This window comes from Thalia democratica, chromosome 7 (genome assembly GCF_965202585.1).
Source record: "Thalia democratica chromosome 7, ktThaDemo2.hap1.1, whole genome shotgun sequence".
Taxonomy (NCBI): domain Eukaryota; kingdom Metazoa; phylum Chordata; class Thaliacea; order Salpida; family Salpidae; genus Thalia; species Thalia democratica.
Genome location: NC_139171.1, coordinates 32,582,297 through 32,602,079, shown reverse-complemented (window position 1 = coordinate 32,602,079; position 19,783 = coordinate 32,582,297). Strand labels below are relative to the sequence as shown.

The 19,783-nt window shown below is 23.2% G+C and overlaps 1 protein-coding gene across 1 annotated transcript; it reads left to right on the top strand.

Annotated features, from left to right (window-relative positions):
• Positions 1-14,688: 14,688 nt before the first annotated feature.
• On the top strand, positions 14,689-15,378 carry LOC145841257 (uncharacterized). Its single transcript, XM_082948623.1, has one exon. It carries the CDS (start codon positions 14,689-14,691, stop codon positions 15,376-15,378), a length of 690 nt encoding a protein of 229 aa, XP_082804749.1.
• The last annotated feature ends 4,405 nt before the right edge of the window (positions 15,379-19,783 follow it).

The window sequence follows — 19,783 nt, the reverse complement described above, 5'->3', positions numbered from 1 at the left end:
AATTATGAAAAAGATTAGAAATATTAGTTATATGGGTGTAGTTCATACATTTTGTTGATACATCAAGTACTTATTAAAGTTAGTTTTGTAATGATAACATAAAAACCTTTAATATTTAATGTTTTTTTCTATCTTATATCTGTAAAAGCTTATTTATTTTCATAAAACAAATACCGATTTTATGTATTTATAAATTGTTCAAAAGTTAAAAATGTCTACAACTTTTATATAGCATTTCAGTTAGAAGTAATTGTCATATGTTTACGTTTTACTTGCATTTGATTTTACATGTAATTTAGTGTTCTCATTTTATTTAAATTGAACACATCTACCTTAAAAGGCTTTAATTTAAAACATTCTGAAAAATTTAAGAGCTTGTACTGATATATTGCGTTTCGTATATTTGAAAGTGTATTTTAAAATATCCAATACACAAACCACGAATAAATGATTATATAAAGATGTTTCAACATAAACATGCTTAATTCAAATGCCATTAGTTATGTAAGATAAATCGAGATTTTGTATTCATTTTTTTTGTTCTATCTCTACTTCAAAAGTAAAAAAGGTCTTTTACTTAACACAAATATATTCAAACAAACTTTCATCGGTGTGTTACAATTGTTGCAAAAAAAAAGATTATTTTAATCTTATATAGTCTTATAATTGCATAAGAAATTATAAAATCATGCAAAACACAAAACAAAACAATAATAAAGATTCTAAAAAAACTTTACTTAACATGACATAAGAACACTAATAAATCAAACAAAGATAATGAACAATAAAATTCTTTACTTTAGATCGCTACACAATTCTAAGGTGCGTCGGTAAAAATAAATTTTCACTTACACTACTGCTGTAAAGCGAAGTCTAACATAAAGTTAAATTACGTCTAGAAGTAAACCATCAATTTAAATGTATTTATAAAATATAGTTCAAAAGTCAAAAAAAAAAGTTTGTAAAGCATCTCTACTAGAAGTAATCCTGAATTTTTTACGCATTATGTGCATTTTTTTTACATGTAATTTAGTTTTCTCATTTTATTTAAATTTAACACATAAAACGTCAAAAGCTTTAGTTTAAACTTTCTGAAAAATTTAAGAACTTGTACTGAGAAATTGCGTTTTGTATATTAAAAAGTCTATTTTGAAATATCCAATACACAAACTACGACTAAATTGTTATATAAAGATGTTTTAACATAGAAATGCTGAATTAAAATGTCATTATTTATACAAGGTAAACCGAGAATTATTTTCAAAATGTTTGTTGTGTCTTTACTTTAAATCTTTAACTTTAAAGGTGCGTCGGTAAAATTTACTTTCACTTATACTTCTGCTGTAAAGCAAAGTATAACATAAAATTTAATTAAGCTTAGAAGTAAACTGGACAACTGTTACTTGGTAGTAGACTAAAGTTTCGTTGAGCCACAATAAACTACAACGATGCTTGTTCATATCATGACTAATGAATTTCATTTACAGTACTTTACACTAGCTTCATTAGTGTCAATTATTTTTTTATACGGCGTTTAATTACTACTAAAAGTGTGGTTGTTTTTATAGATTTTAACCATTTTGAGTTTATATTTCCGAGCTTGTTTTGTAAAATATGCTAATTTTGTAAACTTGCACACATCTATATAGTTGTGAGTTTTATAGTTTGTCTAAAAGTTCAAGTGAAAGCTTTGTTAGCTATAAGTCATTTAAATCTGAACTGTAAAACATGGTAAAGACTGTACATTAAAAAAAAAAACTTTTATTACTATTAAACGTTTATTTTATTTTATTAATCGAAAAAAATATCAACAATGTTACAACAATTACTGCAATATAACAGTATAACTCCTAGGTAAAACACTTTAGTTAAAGAACACGTTTCTATTGGTTTCACACATTAAAAATAGCGTTTGTTTTATTAATCTAACATAACAATTTTTTAAACAAAATAATACTGTTTATAATATTTTATAAAACCACATAATTATACAATTTTTTTCATACGTTATCTTGTTGGAATCGATATAATACTGAATGTTATAATTTTAAATTTATGTTAAAAAAAAAAGCTTAAACATATTTTCAATTCAAAATTAGTATTTTTGACCAAAACCTGTTAAAATTCTCACCCTTTATTAAGTAAATAAAAATTCTAAAATTAATCTAACTGCTCAAGTAACACATTGGCTTGTATAAGTTCAAAACGTAAATAGTTTGTTAAAGCGTTTATTAAACATCCACTATAGGATTTATAAAATGGCCTGAAACTATATTCCATATAACAGAGTTAGTCAAATTCTTAAAGTAGTTAAATATACGTAAAAGCTTTTTATTTGAAATATTTTGTGTTTTAGCTAGACTTTTGCTTTATTAAAAAATTAGAGCTACTAATTTTTGTTTTAAATATAGTCAGTGTCTATATTAAAAAAGTACTTACTCTAATAACAGTAACAAAGTTCAACTTCAAGCCAGATAATAAAAACTATAAAACTATGTTAAAATAAAGATTTAAATAAGTTTTGTTATGTTTATTAATTGATTTACTAAGTTTTAGAACTTCAACAAAAAGTTACTTACATGAAAATATTTTTAGTCAAAGTATTTTATGAATTTGAGTATAGTTTTAGTTTTTTTCTTGGAACTATGAATAATTTCCACTAACAATTTTTACAGCTTTGTTTCATGAAGTAAACTTGAACGTCTTGAAGTTATTTAATTTACTCTAAAATGGTTTTGTTCTTATTTTGTTTTTGAAATTTGAAAGACTTTTTTTATTTGGAAAAAAAAAATGAATAAAGTTTTAATAGTATAGTAGTTAAAGGTATTCAGGAGCTGGAAAAAAATATGTTACATACTTTTTATAATTGTACAATCAAACAAAAAATCATGAGTTTTGATTTTAACTTGATCAAATATATACAGGTCTTACACCAATTAAAAAACTATATAAGACTACAAAAAATTATATGCTTAAAAATGTTTGTTTGTAGTTTCAAACCATAAATCTTAACTTCAATGCGACATTTTCTATGCACTAAAAGTTTAAGTCATTTCTGTCATTTTAGAGATTTACACGTTTGATAAAAATGTATTCTTAAAATTTGTTGTAAAACAAGCCAAAAACTTAATTAAATTAAACCTTTTAGTATTTTTGAATAGAGAAGTATTTTAAATTTTGTGTTTAAACTTCAATTGAAATAAATAAAACTAACAAATCTTTTTTTTTAGTGGCAGATTTGCTGAAAATTTTAGAAAAAAATATTAAACTTAAACATAAAAATATTTACAGAGTAAAAAATAAATTGGTTTTTCATTTAATATTAATGTTTTTGTTGATTTCTTTGTTTTGAAATAGCAACATAAAATCTTGAAATCGAATTTTATATTTTAGTTTAATTAGTGACCGTTTTTGAATTCATAAAACCAATTTATTGCAACTTAGGTAAAAAATTATTTCAGAGGGAAAAATTTTCAAATTCTAATGAGATTAATGAAAAATTTTGTTAGAAATAATTTTTAAAATAAAGTTTATTTTGCATTTATTTAGATCGAAAAATAATAAAGTTATTAATTACTTTTTAAGCAGAAAAAGTATTAATAATCGATTTCAGTATACTTTTGCAATATTGTCTTATATTTTAGATTTGATTAACCGTTTTCTTAAATAAATGTATAATTAACTTTTATGTTTATGACTAATAAAAGTTTTTATTTATTTTTAATTGATGATTTATATTATTTTAAACGGTTAAAGTATTAACAGCTGACTTATATAAACAGAACATAAATAATTATTTCAATCGAACAATTTTGATTATTGAAGTAAACTGACATTTAGATGAAACTAAACTATTTACTTATTTTTAAATTTAACTTTTTTTAAAAATTAAAAATACTTATACAAAAAACTCAAAACTTGGCAAAATTATTAATTACCTGAAAAAGTAAAAAACACATTTTTCTAAAGTGATAACTTTACTTCGATTTAAGAATAACTTAGAGTATCCAAATAAAGATTTAGTTTCTTTTTTAAGTTTATATTCAAGTAGTTAAATATATAATAATAGTTTATGTAAAATAACACTAGGGAACATTTTTATTTAAAATATTTATAAACAAGATATTAAAAATAATACATGCTTTTATTTATAAACATTAAAAAAAATACAACTGAAAATATATTTTTTAATTACTGATACTTTTTTATATTTATTAATTGTTAACTTTTTGTATTTCTTTTCTACAAATTTTAAAAACTCTCGTTTTAGTTTAAAGTAAATTTTAGCTCAAATAATTTCAACTTTTTTTTATAAAGTTAAATGTTAAAACGTATTAACTATAATTAATAGCAAAAAAGAATTGCTTCTAAAAAGTTTTCATATTTAACCTTAGATAATAAAAACACAAACAAATAAAAACTTTTCAAAACTATAAACGACTAAAATCTGTTTCATTAAACGCAATCTTTCCTAAACAAAAACACAAACATTTAGAGCCATTTAGCCTGTATGCTAAGCATAGTTTTAATCTAAAGGTTCTCATGTAAGCTTTTGAATATTAAACGCAAAGTATCGAAAAAAAAAGGATTTTTTCCGATAAAGCAAATATATCTCATGTTTCTGGCGCGAGAGTTTCAAAAAAAGATAAAATAGAGTTGTTTTCAAATTACTGTTTTTGCACAGTGTACTATAGAGAGATTAAAGTAATACAGAGATCAGTTTTAAACTACAGCATTTTTACTGCTGATATCAAACATGGAACAAAAAAATTAGAGCTTTAGTGCTTGATAATTCTCGTAACGATGAAATTTAGAAACAGTTCAAGCTTATACTTTAGAGTTGACAAAACACGCGTGAAATTAAAAAAAGTGACAATAATAAATTTTGACCTTTTAAATTAAAATAAAATCATCAAATATCATAAAAATAACTACTAAAAATATTAAGTATATAATTTTCATATTAACTAATTTAATTATTTTTTTGTTACATTTATGATAGAAATTTAATTTGGTTAATTGCCTAAAAAAGATATAAATATTCGATTATTTACACAAATAGAAAATACTTATGTATTTTTTCACAAATAATATTAAAAAACTTTGAGCACTCTTGGTTTTTGTTTTATTTTGATAAACTTTAAATACTTAATAGAGTTTTCAATTTCAAAAAATAAAAAATAATGGTTATACAGCTTATATATTTTCAATGAAACCATAGTTTTAATGTTCGTTTATTTTGGTTTTTGAACTGTATATGTTTTAATTTTCGGTTTGTTTTTTAGACTTATATTTTTTTAATTTTACGTATGTAAACCATAAAACAGGGTAAAGTTTCATATCTAGTTTTTTAAATTAAATAACCGAATTTAATGATAAGAAAATAATAAAACAGTTATGTTTTAGATAAAGTTTATTTGTAGTTTTAATAGATTGAAGTTAAAATTAATGAGTCAATTTTATTTGCACTTAATAAAAATGTCATTTTGAGCATCTAAACTTTTAATAACAATTGCTTTTTTAATATTTTACGAAATAAAAGAATAACAAAAGTAACTTAAGTTTTTTATCTTAAAAGTGCCTAATACAAGAACTTAATAGTTTTTTCGAAACTTAGATAGAAACTAGTATAAGAAACAAAATATCTTATAATTAAAAGCTCTACAAGATTTTCAGGAGTTTACCTGAGATCTTCAAGCATATTTGAAAAATTTAATTTATTGTAACAACCTTTAGAATAGTTCAAGTAATGAGATTACAATAAATGCATGTCTCGTTATTAAATGTCAATTGGATATCTAAGAAATATTGAAATGTTATCTATTAGGAAGTGAAGATAAAAAAAAAGAATTTATTGAGCTAAAAATCTATAATTAAAAAAGCTGAAAGTATGCTACAAAAACTACTTATAGATGAACGAAGTGAGCTTAAAAAACGGATTATTAAAAAATAGTAAAGAATTATAAAAAATTATGATATATTTACAAACTCAATTAAATAACAAATGCAAAAGTATAATTCAAGTTTTTTCATATAATAGTACTTAAATGTGACTAAATTAGAAAAATAATTCTACTTAACTGTTTTAACGCAAACTAAAACTACTCTAGCTGCATAAATAACTATTTGCTTCAAGAAATAATGAATACATTTGAAGATTATAAGTAGCAAACTGTTACGAAAAACAAACTAGTTTTGGCATAATGAAATATTTAACATGTTTAGAGATATACTTATTCTAAACACTTTTGTATACTTGTAGTTTGTAAAGTTTGTAAAAACAATAATGCGTCTCAAAGTTGTTTTATTTGATATTTACTAATCTAGAATGATTGATGAAAATTTGTATTAATTAGCAATTAAGCTATTTTTTGACTTATAAAATTAAAAAAAAAAGAAATTAATTTTGAATATGTGCTATTAATCAACTTTTTTTGTACTCAAAATTTTATTTCCAAACTTACAGTATCAATACTTGTGAATCGATTTTATTCAGTTCGATTCGACTATCGAATTTTTTAAAATTGAAGAACACAGATAGTAATAAACAATAGTAACTGCCTTTTAGCGAAAAAGCTTTTTAAGTTTTAATGAGATAAATAACACTTTTTTTTAAGTATAATTTTCCAGAAAGAGTGGTTTTTGAAAAAAAAAGGTATCTGTTTGTCAAGTAAAAGATTGAGAAACATGTGTTAGTAGTTATGTTTAATTAAGAAACTATTTGGTCCTAGGAATTGGTGCACGAAGAACCTATCGGTTATTGAGTCGCACTCAACGGATATCGTCAACGTATTGTCCAGTATTTAGTTCATAGTCATATTTAACTTTTTTTTTCGACTTAAAAGATTTAGTAAATTATTAAAGTTTTTCATTTTTTGTAACACAGTTTTATATTTAGATTAAAAAATTATTAGCTAATTGGTCTTTAATTGCTCTTTAATTGTGAAAAAATAAACATTAGTTCTGCTATATGATTATGATTTCTACAAGTGTTCTTTTATTATGAATTTTTTCAATTTGATTAACTATTAAAATACACAATGATTTTAAATAAACATTGCTTAGATAAAACTTTATATTAAAAAATAGTTATATATGTTAATAGGTTTTAATATTTATTCTTATATCCAAAACATAATTTTTATCTTAATCTATAAATATACTTTTATTCTTTGAATTCTAAATATTATGTAATTTTAAGTTTTTTTAAATAACTATCTAGCTAAAAAAGTAATAAACAAAGTGCAAAAAATCTATTTAAAAAAAAGTTAAAAACTTTTTGGTTTATAAAATATATGTAAATTATATAGTATACAAATTTTTTGTTTTTGCTTTAATCAATATTATAAAACTTTAAAAAACAAAAGCCCAAAATAGAAGTTAGGATATAATTAACTAGAACGTTCATAACACAGACTATCAAAAAAGTTGCTTAGTATATTATAGCGTATTATAAAATCTAATTAAAATAGAGCCTTCATTTTAGTTACTAATAAAATGTTTTGTTAGTTTTGTATTTTTATTTTTTAGTATACTCGCAGCTTTTTTTCAAAACTAAATTTTGTAACGAAATTGTGCCAAATAAAATATTGGAAAAAACTATAGTAAATAAAACGTTATAAAGTAGTTTATTTTTGTTCTTAAAAGCATGCATATTTATACTTTAAAAATAAACGAATTTATAAAAAAACTTTTTAAAAGGTAAATATTCATTAAAGATTTTCCAATCTTTTTTGATTTTCTTTTGTCTTTAACTAAAAATGAAAAATGTGTTATTTACTGATAGCTTGTTTCAGTTTAACCTGAACGTTTTCATGTATGCTCTGAAATCTAAAACGTGAGGCAACGAAAAAAGAAGATAATTTTTTCATTAAAACGAAGATATCTCATAACTATAGAGACAAAGACTAAAGAGAAAATAAACTGAAACCGATGTCAAACAAAGCTTTGGTACAAAATACCTTAGAGACCAATACAAAAAGTAAGCTAAACGATGATAACTTTACAGCTCATGGAAGGCGAGTTGGCACTTTTTCAATCAAAGCTTTGTATCTCACTATTTCTCATAATAATATGGTGCGAATTACATTAATTACTAAAGTTTTTAGTTATTCTAAAGTTTTCGAATTCATCAAATAGATTAAAACAAACTTAATGCAAACTTTCGATTATTTATATTAAAAGCAAGTTGAACGTGTAAACTATTAAGCATTTAGTTTGAAATTTATTAGATATTATTAAAATCACTACATCTATGTGAAGTATGTTTTTAGAATGAGTGATTAAATTTCCTATTGTATCATTTTTTACTAAATTAGTAACATTTTTGATGTTTTTAACAAATTTATGTAATTGTCTTATTTGTTTCAAAAAATAAAAGGATATTATAAATAATGTATTCAAGAAAAAATATTATTTTTTGATTAAATTATTTATTGATTTTAGTTTACAAATACTAAACTTATTACTCTCTAGTCGCAAGTTTGAATATTTTAAGCTGCACTAAAAATACTAATTTTTACTGCTTTTTTTTAGTATTATAAATGCTGAAGTAAAATATAATTCTACTAGTAAAATAAAAAAATGTCTTTTAAATTTGATTCTACTCAATTTGAAAAACAAATATAGATGTGTGATTTTCTCCGATAAAAAATTGAAAGACCTTAGGCAGTTGGCTGAAAATGCGCGAATATTTGGTTCGCATTTACATACTTCGTCTCTGATAAAACTTTTATCTTGTAATACTGTATTCGCAGACCAAATTTAAAAAGAGAAAGAAAAGTGTTAAACCTTAAATCCGAAAAATTGTTTATACAAAATACAAAAGATATTCAGTGCAGAATATAAATATACTTCACACTATTTTCATCAGTGGATACATAGCAATAAATAAAATATAAATTTAACTTATATAGTAAAAGTAGTAATCATCAAAAACAAAAATTAATTACATACAAAGTCAATTACACAAAATTAATCAAAATAATAGTTAATAAGTTTGATTAAGTACAAACAATAAACACCATAAAAAGCATTAAGTAAATAAGGCAAAACTATAGTCGAATTCTTTTTTCCCTCAAAGGGTAGGTTTTCTACTTAGATTACATAAAGCTTCCATTTTAACTAACAAAGACGTTATAACAACTTTTAATTATCTTAAATCTTTCCAAATTCAAATTCACAGCACAACTCTGATTGTTAACAAAATTTCGCAATAACAAATTTTTTAGTGCATTCATAAATTTATTAGAACTATTTCCTTTTTCTTTTTTTTTGTTCAGTTAAATTCGAAAACTTATCAATGCAACCAGGTATATGCTTTTTTAACCCTTTTCTTTAGCTGTCTAGTTGTAAGACCGATGTAGCTATTGTGTTCGATTTAGTTAAAAGTACTATAAGTTGCTTTATATACTTTATGCTCTTTTGTTGTTTGTATGTCTGTATTTAACCAGCTTTAATAATTAGTATTTTGATTAGTTTTGTGTAAATGACTTTTATGTATTTAATATTTGTAATTGATGATTCCTACTGTTACTGTATAAGTTAGATTTATATTCTATTTATTGCTAGGTAATTACTGATGAAAATTGAACGAAAAATACTTAAGTTAAAGATATAAATTAAAGAAAGCTTGTTTGTAAATGTAAATAGAACTTATTTCTAAAAATACGAATTTTAACAGATTTAAGGAGACATTATTCAACGGATTTAAAAAAACATTGATTGAAACTTAATATTTGTAGGAATTACTTAATTTTTAGATTTTTACATAGTAACTAAACTGAATGTTACATTATAACACTTGACTACGCAACGTGTAAACCTATAAATACAACAATTTGGAACAGTTGAAAAGAATTCATTTAGGATTTTTTAGAAAAAGTTTTTTTTCGATTTAATTGTTCCTATCATTGTTTAAAATGGTTGTTAAATAAGTTTTTTTTATTTATAATTATATGTACACTCAAGTAATTATCTTCTTAGGTTTTGTTTTCAATAATGCTACATTATAAGTAAAAAGTATTATACTTTTAATGAAATAAGCAATGTTTTATGTTATAAACTAAATGAAATCGCCAGTGATTTTAAAGTTAAATACAAGTATAAAGTTTTTATAATTATTTGATTTAGTTAGATTTTTACAACAAATATTTATTACATGCTTATCTTTTATTTGTAATAAATCAATTCAAGTTAATTAACTGAACAGGTTCGATTAACATACTTAAAACACTTTCTGCTTTAAGACTTTAACCTGTTTTGTTATAAATTAGTATGTAAAAAATATTATCTTTGAAAATTTGTGTTATAAGTTAATGCTAATTTGTTGTTACTTTTTTCACGAAATAAAACTTTGTAATCAAGTAGTTAGTAAAAACTATTCAAAGTCCATACTAGTTTCTATAAAAGTTAGGCAGTTGCGAAATATTTTCTAATAGTTTTTCTGTAATTTTTAAATTTTTTTCAATGTTAATATATGTTAGATAAGAACTATCTCACTATTTTCATAAACATTTAAGTATCTCAAATTATGTTAAACTGAATTTTTTTCAAAGTTTAAAACATAAAAAGGCTAAGTAAAACTATAAATGTTTTGTTAAATGTAATTGAAAAGAAAAGTTTTATATTGTAAGCAGTATATATTAATACATTAGACAAACTATCGAAGTATGTACTGCACTAAAAAATGATTAAAAAACATTAAAAAAAGGAAGAAAAAGTAAAAATCATAGTAAAATTTAACAATTTATTTTAGTTTAAAAAATATGTAAAGAGTAAATTATACGCTAGTAATTAATTAAACTTTGTATACTTTATTGATTTTATTTTACTTCTTTATCATTTTAGCATTAAATAATGAGCTACATATAGTTAAACAAAATTTTATTTTAAAAAACAGTTTTAAATTTTTTTTTTTACCTGTTAGACCTAAAAGAGCTTAGTTTTAACCCCTATGAAATGCAAGTTATAAAAAGTATAGGATTATTTTAAATTTTTAAAAAAATTAAAGTTAAGCTTTAATAATTTGATTTTCAAAATTAATTAATCCTGCAGTTTTTAAAAGGAAAATTTTATAAAGAATAAAACCAAATATAACCTTATACTTTATCTCAGAAACTGCGCTTTGTCATGTACATAATATTAGTTTTGAAAAATAAACAAACTTCAATGTCCTGATGAAATTTATTAAATTTCGCAATTTTATTTTCAAAATCTTATCATAAAATAAAAGAGCACAAGGGTATAAAAAATCTAATACACCGTGCATTTATATATGAGCAAAACAAATATTTTTTGATGTAATTCAATCTGCGTGTAAAAAAAATTCCAGTTTGACTAGAATTAAAATTATGTAATATTTCGGAAAAAAAGTCTTATGTTTATGAATAATCCCAACATCAAAGTAAATAAAACATGAAATTTTATTATTTAAAATTCCTGTTGGCAGGTTTTTTTAAAAAACTTTGAGAAAAAAATCTTAATTTTAAGTAAAAGTATTTTAACAACATCAGTATATAATCAAAAACCCTCCTTCTTTAGATTTACATTCTTTTTTTTTATTAAAGCTAATTAGTGATTTTTTTACCTTTAACTTAGTAAACGCTAGAATTTGTTGTTATGTACCATTTAAGTGTACTTTAAGAATTTTACATACTTATCAAAACTAATTTTTACGATAATGTTATTATATGTTCCTATGTGGTAAAACAAAGTGTGTTTTGTGGTAAAACAAAGTGTGTTTTGTTTTAGATTAAAAAAAATATAACTATAAAACTGTATAGATTTTCTTTAATAAGTAGAAATTGAACTAATAACCTAAACTGACTGTAGCAATACTGACGTTTTTATTTGATCTTTTTAACGACATACAAAAGTACTGATTTACTAAAAGTCTAATATACACATTATGTACTTAATTAAACTACAAAAATGTATGTGAACTTAGCAAATATAAGTTTTCTATTAAGAAAATTTTTAGAAGACTTTAAAACAGATAAGTTTTAAAACTTCTGCTGTACAAAATTCTACAACACTACATTAAATTATTTAAAGCTTTTATTTTTTTTTTCACTACTAAACTCATAATTAAAGTAAAACTTTGCTTGTTTTGTTGATCACAGACAAAATTTTCAAACATTATTGTGTTAATAATAGTTTCTACAATGATAAACAACTTATAAAGATCATTATTTATACAATAAATACTGTAATTTAACACCAAAGAAGATAAAAATCAAAACTAAAAAATTTAAACAATAAAGATATAAACAAACATTATTATAAACAGCAGTAATTTAAACAAATTATAGAAATTTTGCGCTGTCACGGAAAATTGAAAAGGATATCACTTATTTAGGGTTTGAAAACTTTTTATACAAACAATACAACATATACCAATCAGTAAAAAAGCTGAATCCTGTTTTATACAGAAATCTAAGACAAAATTCATTCAAAAACATCTTTATTAAAGCAACAAACAAGTAAAATCGATTTCGGCTAACGCTTTTCAATTACTTTAGTTAGCAACTAATTTTAAGATTAAATTTTGAGTATATAAATAGTTAGAGGTTACATCAGAAAAATCAGAAAAATCAATTAACACTAATTAGCATAATTGAGCAAAATTAATTAGACATTCACAATTCATAAATGCATATATAAAACAGTTTATCAGTAATTTAACTAAGATAAGCAACATTAAAAATAAAATAATATAAGCGACAAAATTCAAATAAAATCTATAACAACTTATAAAGATTAGATTTATAAACATATTGTTGCTTACACAATTTAGGTTTACATGTTTTTATAAATAGAGATTCTAAAACACTTAGGTGATAATCGTTACGAGCTTTACTTAAAATTGAAAAGTTACTATCACTATAGTTCTTTGCGCAGTCTGAATTGTTTAATAAGTGTTCAGCTATCGCTGATGATCTATTAGATGGTTTTTTTAAACCAGTGTCCATCCATCTTCTGAGGGAATTAAAAACGTGTTGGTCCCTTCTAATATGGAATCTTTGAGACGTTCTGCCAATGTACTCACTGTCACAGTGGCATTTGTACATATAAATTATTTTGCTTTTTTCCTGATCGGCAGTACGGTCTTTACAAATTCCATTTAAGGGCTTTCTTGTAGCATGACTGATTCTTAGTTGTACAGAGTTAAAAGTGGAGTTTACAGTGTATTTTACAGTCTTTTCTAGAGCAGTTGCTACTTTACCTAGATATGGCAATCTCAAATATACAGGGCATTTTCTAGGACCAAATTTAACCGGTTTTTCCAAATTTAAAATTTACTATTGAAAAAGAAAAAGACAATTGCTTACCTTTCTTGGATGTACATCTGTTGCGTACATCTTCTGAGTTGCTTACTACTGTTTACAGAAAACCAACATTTGCTGGTCAATATATTCCATTTCAGTCATTCTGCCCTTTATCTCAAAAACTCGGTTTAATTTCCTGTTTGGTATTCAGAGCACACAAGATTTGTTCGAAAAAGTTGTTTGAAGAGGAATTAGATAAAATAAAAAATATTTTTGAAGCTCTTGGTTATCCATCGCATATAGTCAGAAAGACAATTAACAATACAATCTCAAAATTTGAAAAACCGGTTAGATTTGGTCCTAGAAAATGCCCTGTATATTTGAGATTGCCATATCTCGGTAAAGTAGCAACTGCTCTAGAAAAGGCTGTAAAATACACTGTAAACTCCACTTTTAACTCTGTACAACTAAGAATTAGTCATGCTACAAGAAAGCCCTTAAATGGAATTTGTAAAGACCGTACTGCCGATCAGGAAAAAAGCAAAATAATTTATATGTACAAATGCCACTGTGACAGTGAGTACATTGGCAGAACGTCTCAAAGATTCCATATTAGAAGGGACCAACACGTTTTTAATTCCCTCAGAAGATGGATGGACACTGGTTTAAAAAAACCATCTAATAGATCATCAGCGATAGCTGAACACTTATTAAACAATTCAGACTGCGCAAAGAACTATAGTGATAGTAACTTTTCAATTTTAAGTAAAGCTCGTAACGATTATCACCTAAGTGTTTTAGAATCTCTATTTATAAAAACATGTAAACCTAAATTGTGTAAGCAACAATATGTTTATAAATCTAATCTTTATAAGTTGTTATAGATTTTATTTGAATTTTGTCGCTTATATTATTTTATTTTTAATGTTGCTTATCTTAGTTAAATTACTGATAAACTGTTTTATATATGCATTTATGAATTGTGAATGTCTAATTAATTTTGCTCAATTATGCTAATTAGTGTTAATTGATTTTTCTGATTTTTCTGATGTAACCTCTAACTATTTATATACTCAAAATTTAATCTTAAAATTAGTTGCTAACTAAAGTAATTGAAAAGCGTTAGCCGAAATCGATTTTACTTGTTTGTTGCTTTAATAAAGATGTTTTTGAATGAATTTTGTCTTAGATTTCTATACAAGATATGTAGTACTAAAAAGTTATATCCTGTTTTAAAGCTAATATTGTCGCTGAAGCACACAATTTTTGTGAAATGAAAACTAACCATAATAGTAAAATTGATGGAAAACAAATTAAAGAAGCCTTACAAAATATCAAATCAAAACGGGAAATTATAATAACTAAAGCCGATAAAGGTTCAAACGTAGTTATTTTGAACAAAAGTGAATATATAGCAAAAATGTCGACAATAATAAACGACAATTCTAAGTTCAAGTACTTAGGTCCAGTTAAGGAATTTGATAAAACATTAAAAATTGAAAAGAAAATTTGCCTCGTCCTAAAAGATTTATTAAATAAAAAGGAAATATCTCCTGTGATTTTTGATTCAATAAAACCTATTGGTTCAGTAAGACCAAGGTTATATGGACTCCCCAAAATACATAAACCTGATGTTCCTCTAAGACCAATATTATCAATGATCAAGTCCCCTCAACACAAAATAGCAAAATTCTTAAATTTTCTATTAGAACCTGTTCTACAGTATTTTTCCCGTTACACTGTGAAGGACTCTTTTACCTTTGTAGAGGAGATTCGAAAACTAAATGCTGAAAATACTTTTATGTCATCTTTTGATGTCAAAAGTTTGTTCACCAATGTTCCTTTAAATGAGATAATTGAAATCAGTGTGGAAAAGTTATATGAAATTGATAAACCTTTACTTAGAAAAGAAAGTTTCATTCAGCTTATGAAAATAGCCACGAATGAAGTCGAGTTCAGCTTCAATAACATAATGTTCAGTCAAATTGATGGAGTTGCAATGGGATCCCCTCTAGGACCGACATTAGCAAATATCCTAATGGGATATATTGAGTATAAAGTGATACCCAAATTCATAACTAAGCACCCAAACACCAAATATATGAGGTAGGTTGATGACTGTTTCATAATAACAACCAGTGAAGAAGAAAACAATCTTTTATTCCTAGAACTAAACAAAGCACATCAATCCATTAAGTTCACTAAAGAATCTGATACAAGTAACCAATTAGCTTTTCTAGATGTTCTGATTGTTAAGAAAGATAAAAAATTCACAACTAAAGTATACAGAAAACCTACCTTCAACAACAACTACTTAAACTTCCAATCATTTTGTAGTAAACGTAGAAAAATTGGTTTGATTAAGACTCTATACAGTAGAGCACAAAAAATCTGCTCACCAGAATACTTATCCGATGAAGTTAATAACATAAAGTCAATTCTTAAACTCAATGGTTATCCCGAAATGCTGGTAAACCGAGTAATTAAGTCACAATCTACCAATTCAAATATAGCCAAACTTTATGGACCGGATAAATGCCCAATTTTGTTAAAATTTCCATATATTGGTGTTGAATCGAAACTAATCGAGAAGAAAATAGTGGATATAACAACTAAAACATATCATGCGGTAAATCCTAGGGTTCTGTTCATGTCAAAACCAATACTTCAACGTACGGAAAAGACCTAATGACACCTCAAGAAGAGTCTTGTAGTTTACAAGTTTAAATGCTGCTGTTACAGCAGCTACATTGGTCAAACTTCTCGACACCTCACAACTAGAATAAAAGAACATGTTCTCAAGTGTATAACTTCATACATTAAAGACGAAAAAGATGAAAAGAGCATTGCAGTCAAAAATGCAATAAAAAAATCTGCGACAGTAGAACACCTTGTGAATAATCCAAGTTGTGGAAAAAAGTTTGTATTATCTAATTTCAGTGTAATGCGACAATGTTCAAATACATTGGAACTAGTTAGACTTGAAGCCATTTTAATACACTTAAACAAACCAAATTTATGCAAAAAGAAAGAGTTTGATTACACCCTAGCCTTATTTAGTTAAGACCATTTTGTGTTGATTTTTAAAGCTTTGTTGATTACATTTTCGTTGATTACATTTATGTTTACTTAATTGATCAGTTAATTAATTTGTAAGAAATTAACATTTTCAATTTATTTTAATAATAAATTATAATAACTTTCTAATATAATTTAAATACAAAAATGAATGTAATTTTTAAATTATTTAAGTTAAACTTAATTAATATTAGCTTTAACAATATTTTTTAATTATTAAAAAAATTTAAATTCTTATTATTTTTTTTGTAGTTTTTTTTTAATTTCTGTTTTAACACAAACTTATTGTTTATTTATTAATATTTAACTGTACAATAAAGAAACCGAATAAACTTAAAAACAATAAATTTAATTTTTTTTATAATATCATTAGTTGTTATGACAAAATTATATCAAAATTTTTTATATAGTTCAACAACTACAGATTTGTAAAAACTATGAAATCAATCAATTAAAAAAATGCTGTGTAAAGTTAATACTGATAACTGACTTTTTTTATTTTACTGACTTTTTGAAACTACATTTTTAACATACACATAAGCCTGAAATTGCAAAACCATTTTTTTACACATTCATCATTAATTAATTCAAATGTTTACTTTTTTCACTGTTTAAGCTTTTGAACTGATCAATAAAAATATTTAGTTCTTGAACTTTAAAATATAATTTTTTTAGTCAACTAGAAGTGTTTAAATTAAAATAACGCTTAGTTAAGAAGGTTTGTTTAAACTTTTTTTTTTCAATACTCTTAATTTTAATCATCGCATAAACTAACCTTATTACAAAACAACAATCAAAATATTATAAAATTAAATTAAGTGTATCTTTACACTTTAATGTAATTTAGAAAAATTTGTCAAGCTATAACTTTTATATATGTACAATAAAAAACTATGTTTGTATAATTTAACTCTAGTTTCTTTGAGGTATTACAGAATATTTTCCGTTAAAGCTTAATTGAAATAGGATTTGTTTGTTTATTAATACTTAAAGACCTTAGGTAGATATTTTCTAGTTTAGTATAATAAATAGTTATATTCTGTTTTCACAAGTTATCAAAATTAAAAAAAACTTCAAACGATTATAATCATATTTGAAATTTTTTTTGTAGGACTGTTTAATTTCTAACTTGATTTCCTCGATATACTTCTAAATTTAAACATTTACGCAAAAATAAACCAAAAAAACACATTAAGGGTTTTATAATTAGTTTTTTAAAAATAAATAGAACAAAATTATATGATAAGAAAACGTCAAAACATTTATCTTTGTGATAAAATCTTTTAAAAATGTTAGTTTTTATATTAAGTATATTTTTAGTTTTAAACGTAAGATTTTATTATAAGTGCGATAATTTTATCTGAATAACATGTTAATGTCATTTCAAAGGTTATAACTTTTGATAAAGTATGTCTTCTTTTAATTTTGTTACGAAATTTTTTACTAAATTCTTCCAAATAAAACGCGTACAAGACGTGTTTTACTTTTTTTTTATCAGATAAATATAAATTATACAAAAACTTGTTTTTACCATAAAGTTCTACAAAGTTAATATCAGTTTTGCTGAAACTTTAAATCAAAAATTAATTACTTATTAAAAAAAAACATTTAAATCATTTCAGTAAAACTTTTGCTTTAAAGACATATAATATTATCAAATATAAAATGAATTTTTAATAAGTGTTACAAAACTAAATGAATGGTTGTAAGTTAAACGACAAAAATAAACTTAATTTCAGTAAAACTTAGAGTTTTATTTAAAAAATATAATAAAATTTAAAATTTTTTAATAAATACAGAAAAAGCATATCAAATATTTTATTTTTAAAAAATTTAACTATTTGAAAAAATTTTGTATAGCTTGTCAAGCCTATATGAAAACTGATAAAATGTATTTAAAGTTGGTATAAATGTATTAAACTTCTATAACAAGCTTTTTACAACTAATAAAATTTTAATTTAAAACTTCTTTAAAAAGTAACAATATCTGCTTTATTGAGTATTAAAGATATTGATAAAAATTAAGATCAAACTGCTACATAAAAAAAAAGTAGCTTTAGTTTACTACAATGAAAAAAAAACAAGCTTTAAATAAGATAGCCTAGAAAAGTAATAAAACAGGCTTATAGTTCTTAAAATTTTATTAATTTTGAATTTTATTTTAAACTGTTTAGTTTACTACTAAATAAAACCAGTGTTAATGTTTTAAAAAAGATGGAATTAAGTATAGTAAAAGTTTTTGCAGTTTGCAATTGTGTAAGTTCAGGTTCAAGTTTGCTTTTATTTACAATAACTTTTAAAGTCGGCTAAACTAATTAGATGTTCGATAATTTTCTATGTTTAATAAGCAGGCTAGTTACCATGAAAATTATTTTTAATCGAAACCCTCCTAATACTGTAATAGAGTTTTTTTAAAACTTTTGTCAAATTAAACAAGTTTTGTAAAGACATAGCTTTTTTTTTTAATAAAAGATCACAACTAGTTTAGTGTAATTTACTAACTTAAAATAATAAAAAAAACAAGTTTTCTCTCTGAAATGTTTAATTACAATTTGTTTAATTATTTTTCAACTTTATACTACAATAAAACAGTTTTACTAATCAAATGTTTACTAATCAATGAATTTTTACTTTATTCAGAAATCAGGCTAATTTTTAGCTTCTAAAAAGTTTAAAGTAAACAACTGATTTCATATGAAAAATCTTATATAAAGCTTTGAATGTAAAAACTAAAACTGTTTTAAACTTTAGTATAGATTTGTTATATAAAAACTTTAGATATATATAAGTTGGTTTCGTAGTTGAATAAATATTTTTTTTTTTGTAATTAGCTAGTTTAAAGATAAAAACGCAAAACAGTTTAAGTAATAAGATTTTTCAAACAAAATATTTAACAGTTATTAATACTTTTTAGAATATAAAATAAAATAGAAAATTTAAAAGTAAAATTGAAATAGTGAAAGTACAAGTTTGAATAAATAACAATATACTAATTTTTATATTAAATTATATCAAAGTAGCGTTCTTTTTACAATTTTATGTTTTTAATTTAAGGTAAAACTTTTTTTTCTTCGTTTCCAATAGGAAAATTTATAATTGTTTTTTTTTATTTATATTTTACTAGTTAGTACCTTATTTAATTCTTTTTTATTAATCTTATTTCTCATTGTTCCTAATTAACTTTTTTTAACAGTTTAAAAAAAGTAGTTCATTATAATAAATCAATATAATTTTAAAAGCTTCAATATATAGTGGTAATAATCTGCTTTGAAATCAGAAATGATGAGATAAAATATGGTTTTAAAAACTGGTTTTATAAAATTTCAAGAATAACTAAGTTTCATAAAGTATTATGTATATTTCTCTGAATCATTAAGAATTTATGGATTTTAGATAAGGATTGGCATAAAATGCGGAAATATTTGGATCGCACTAAT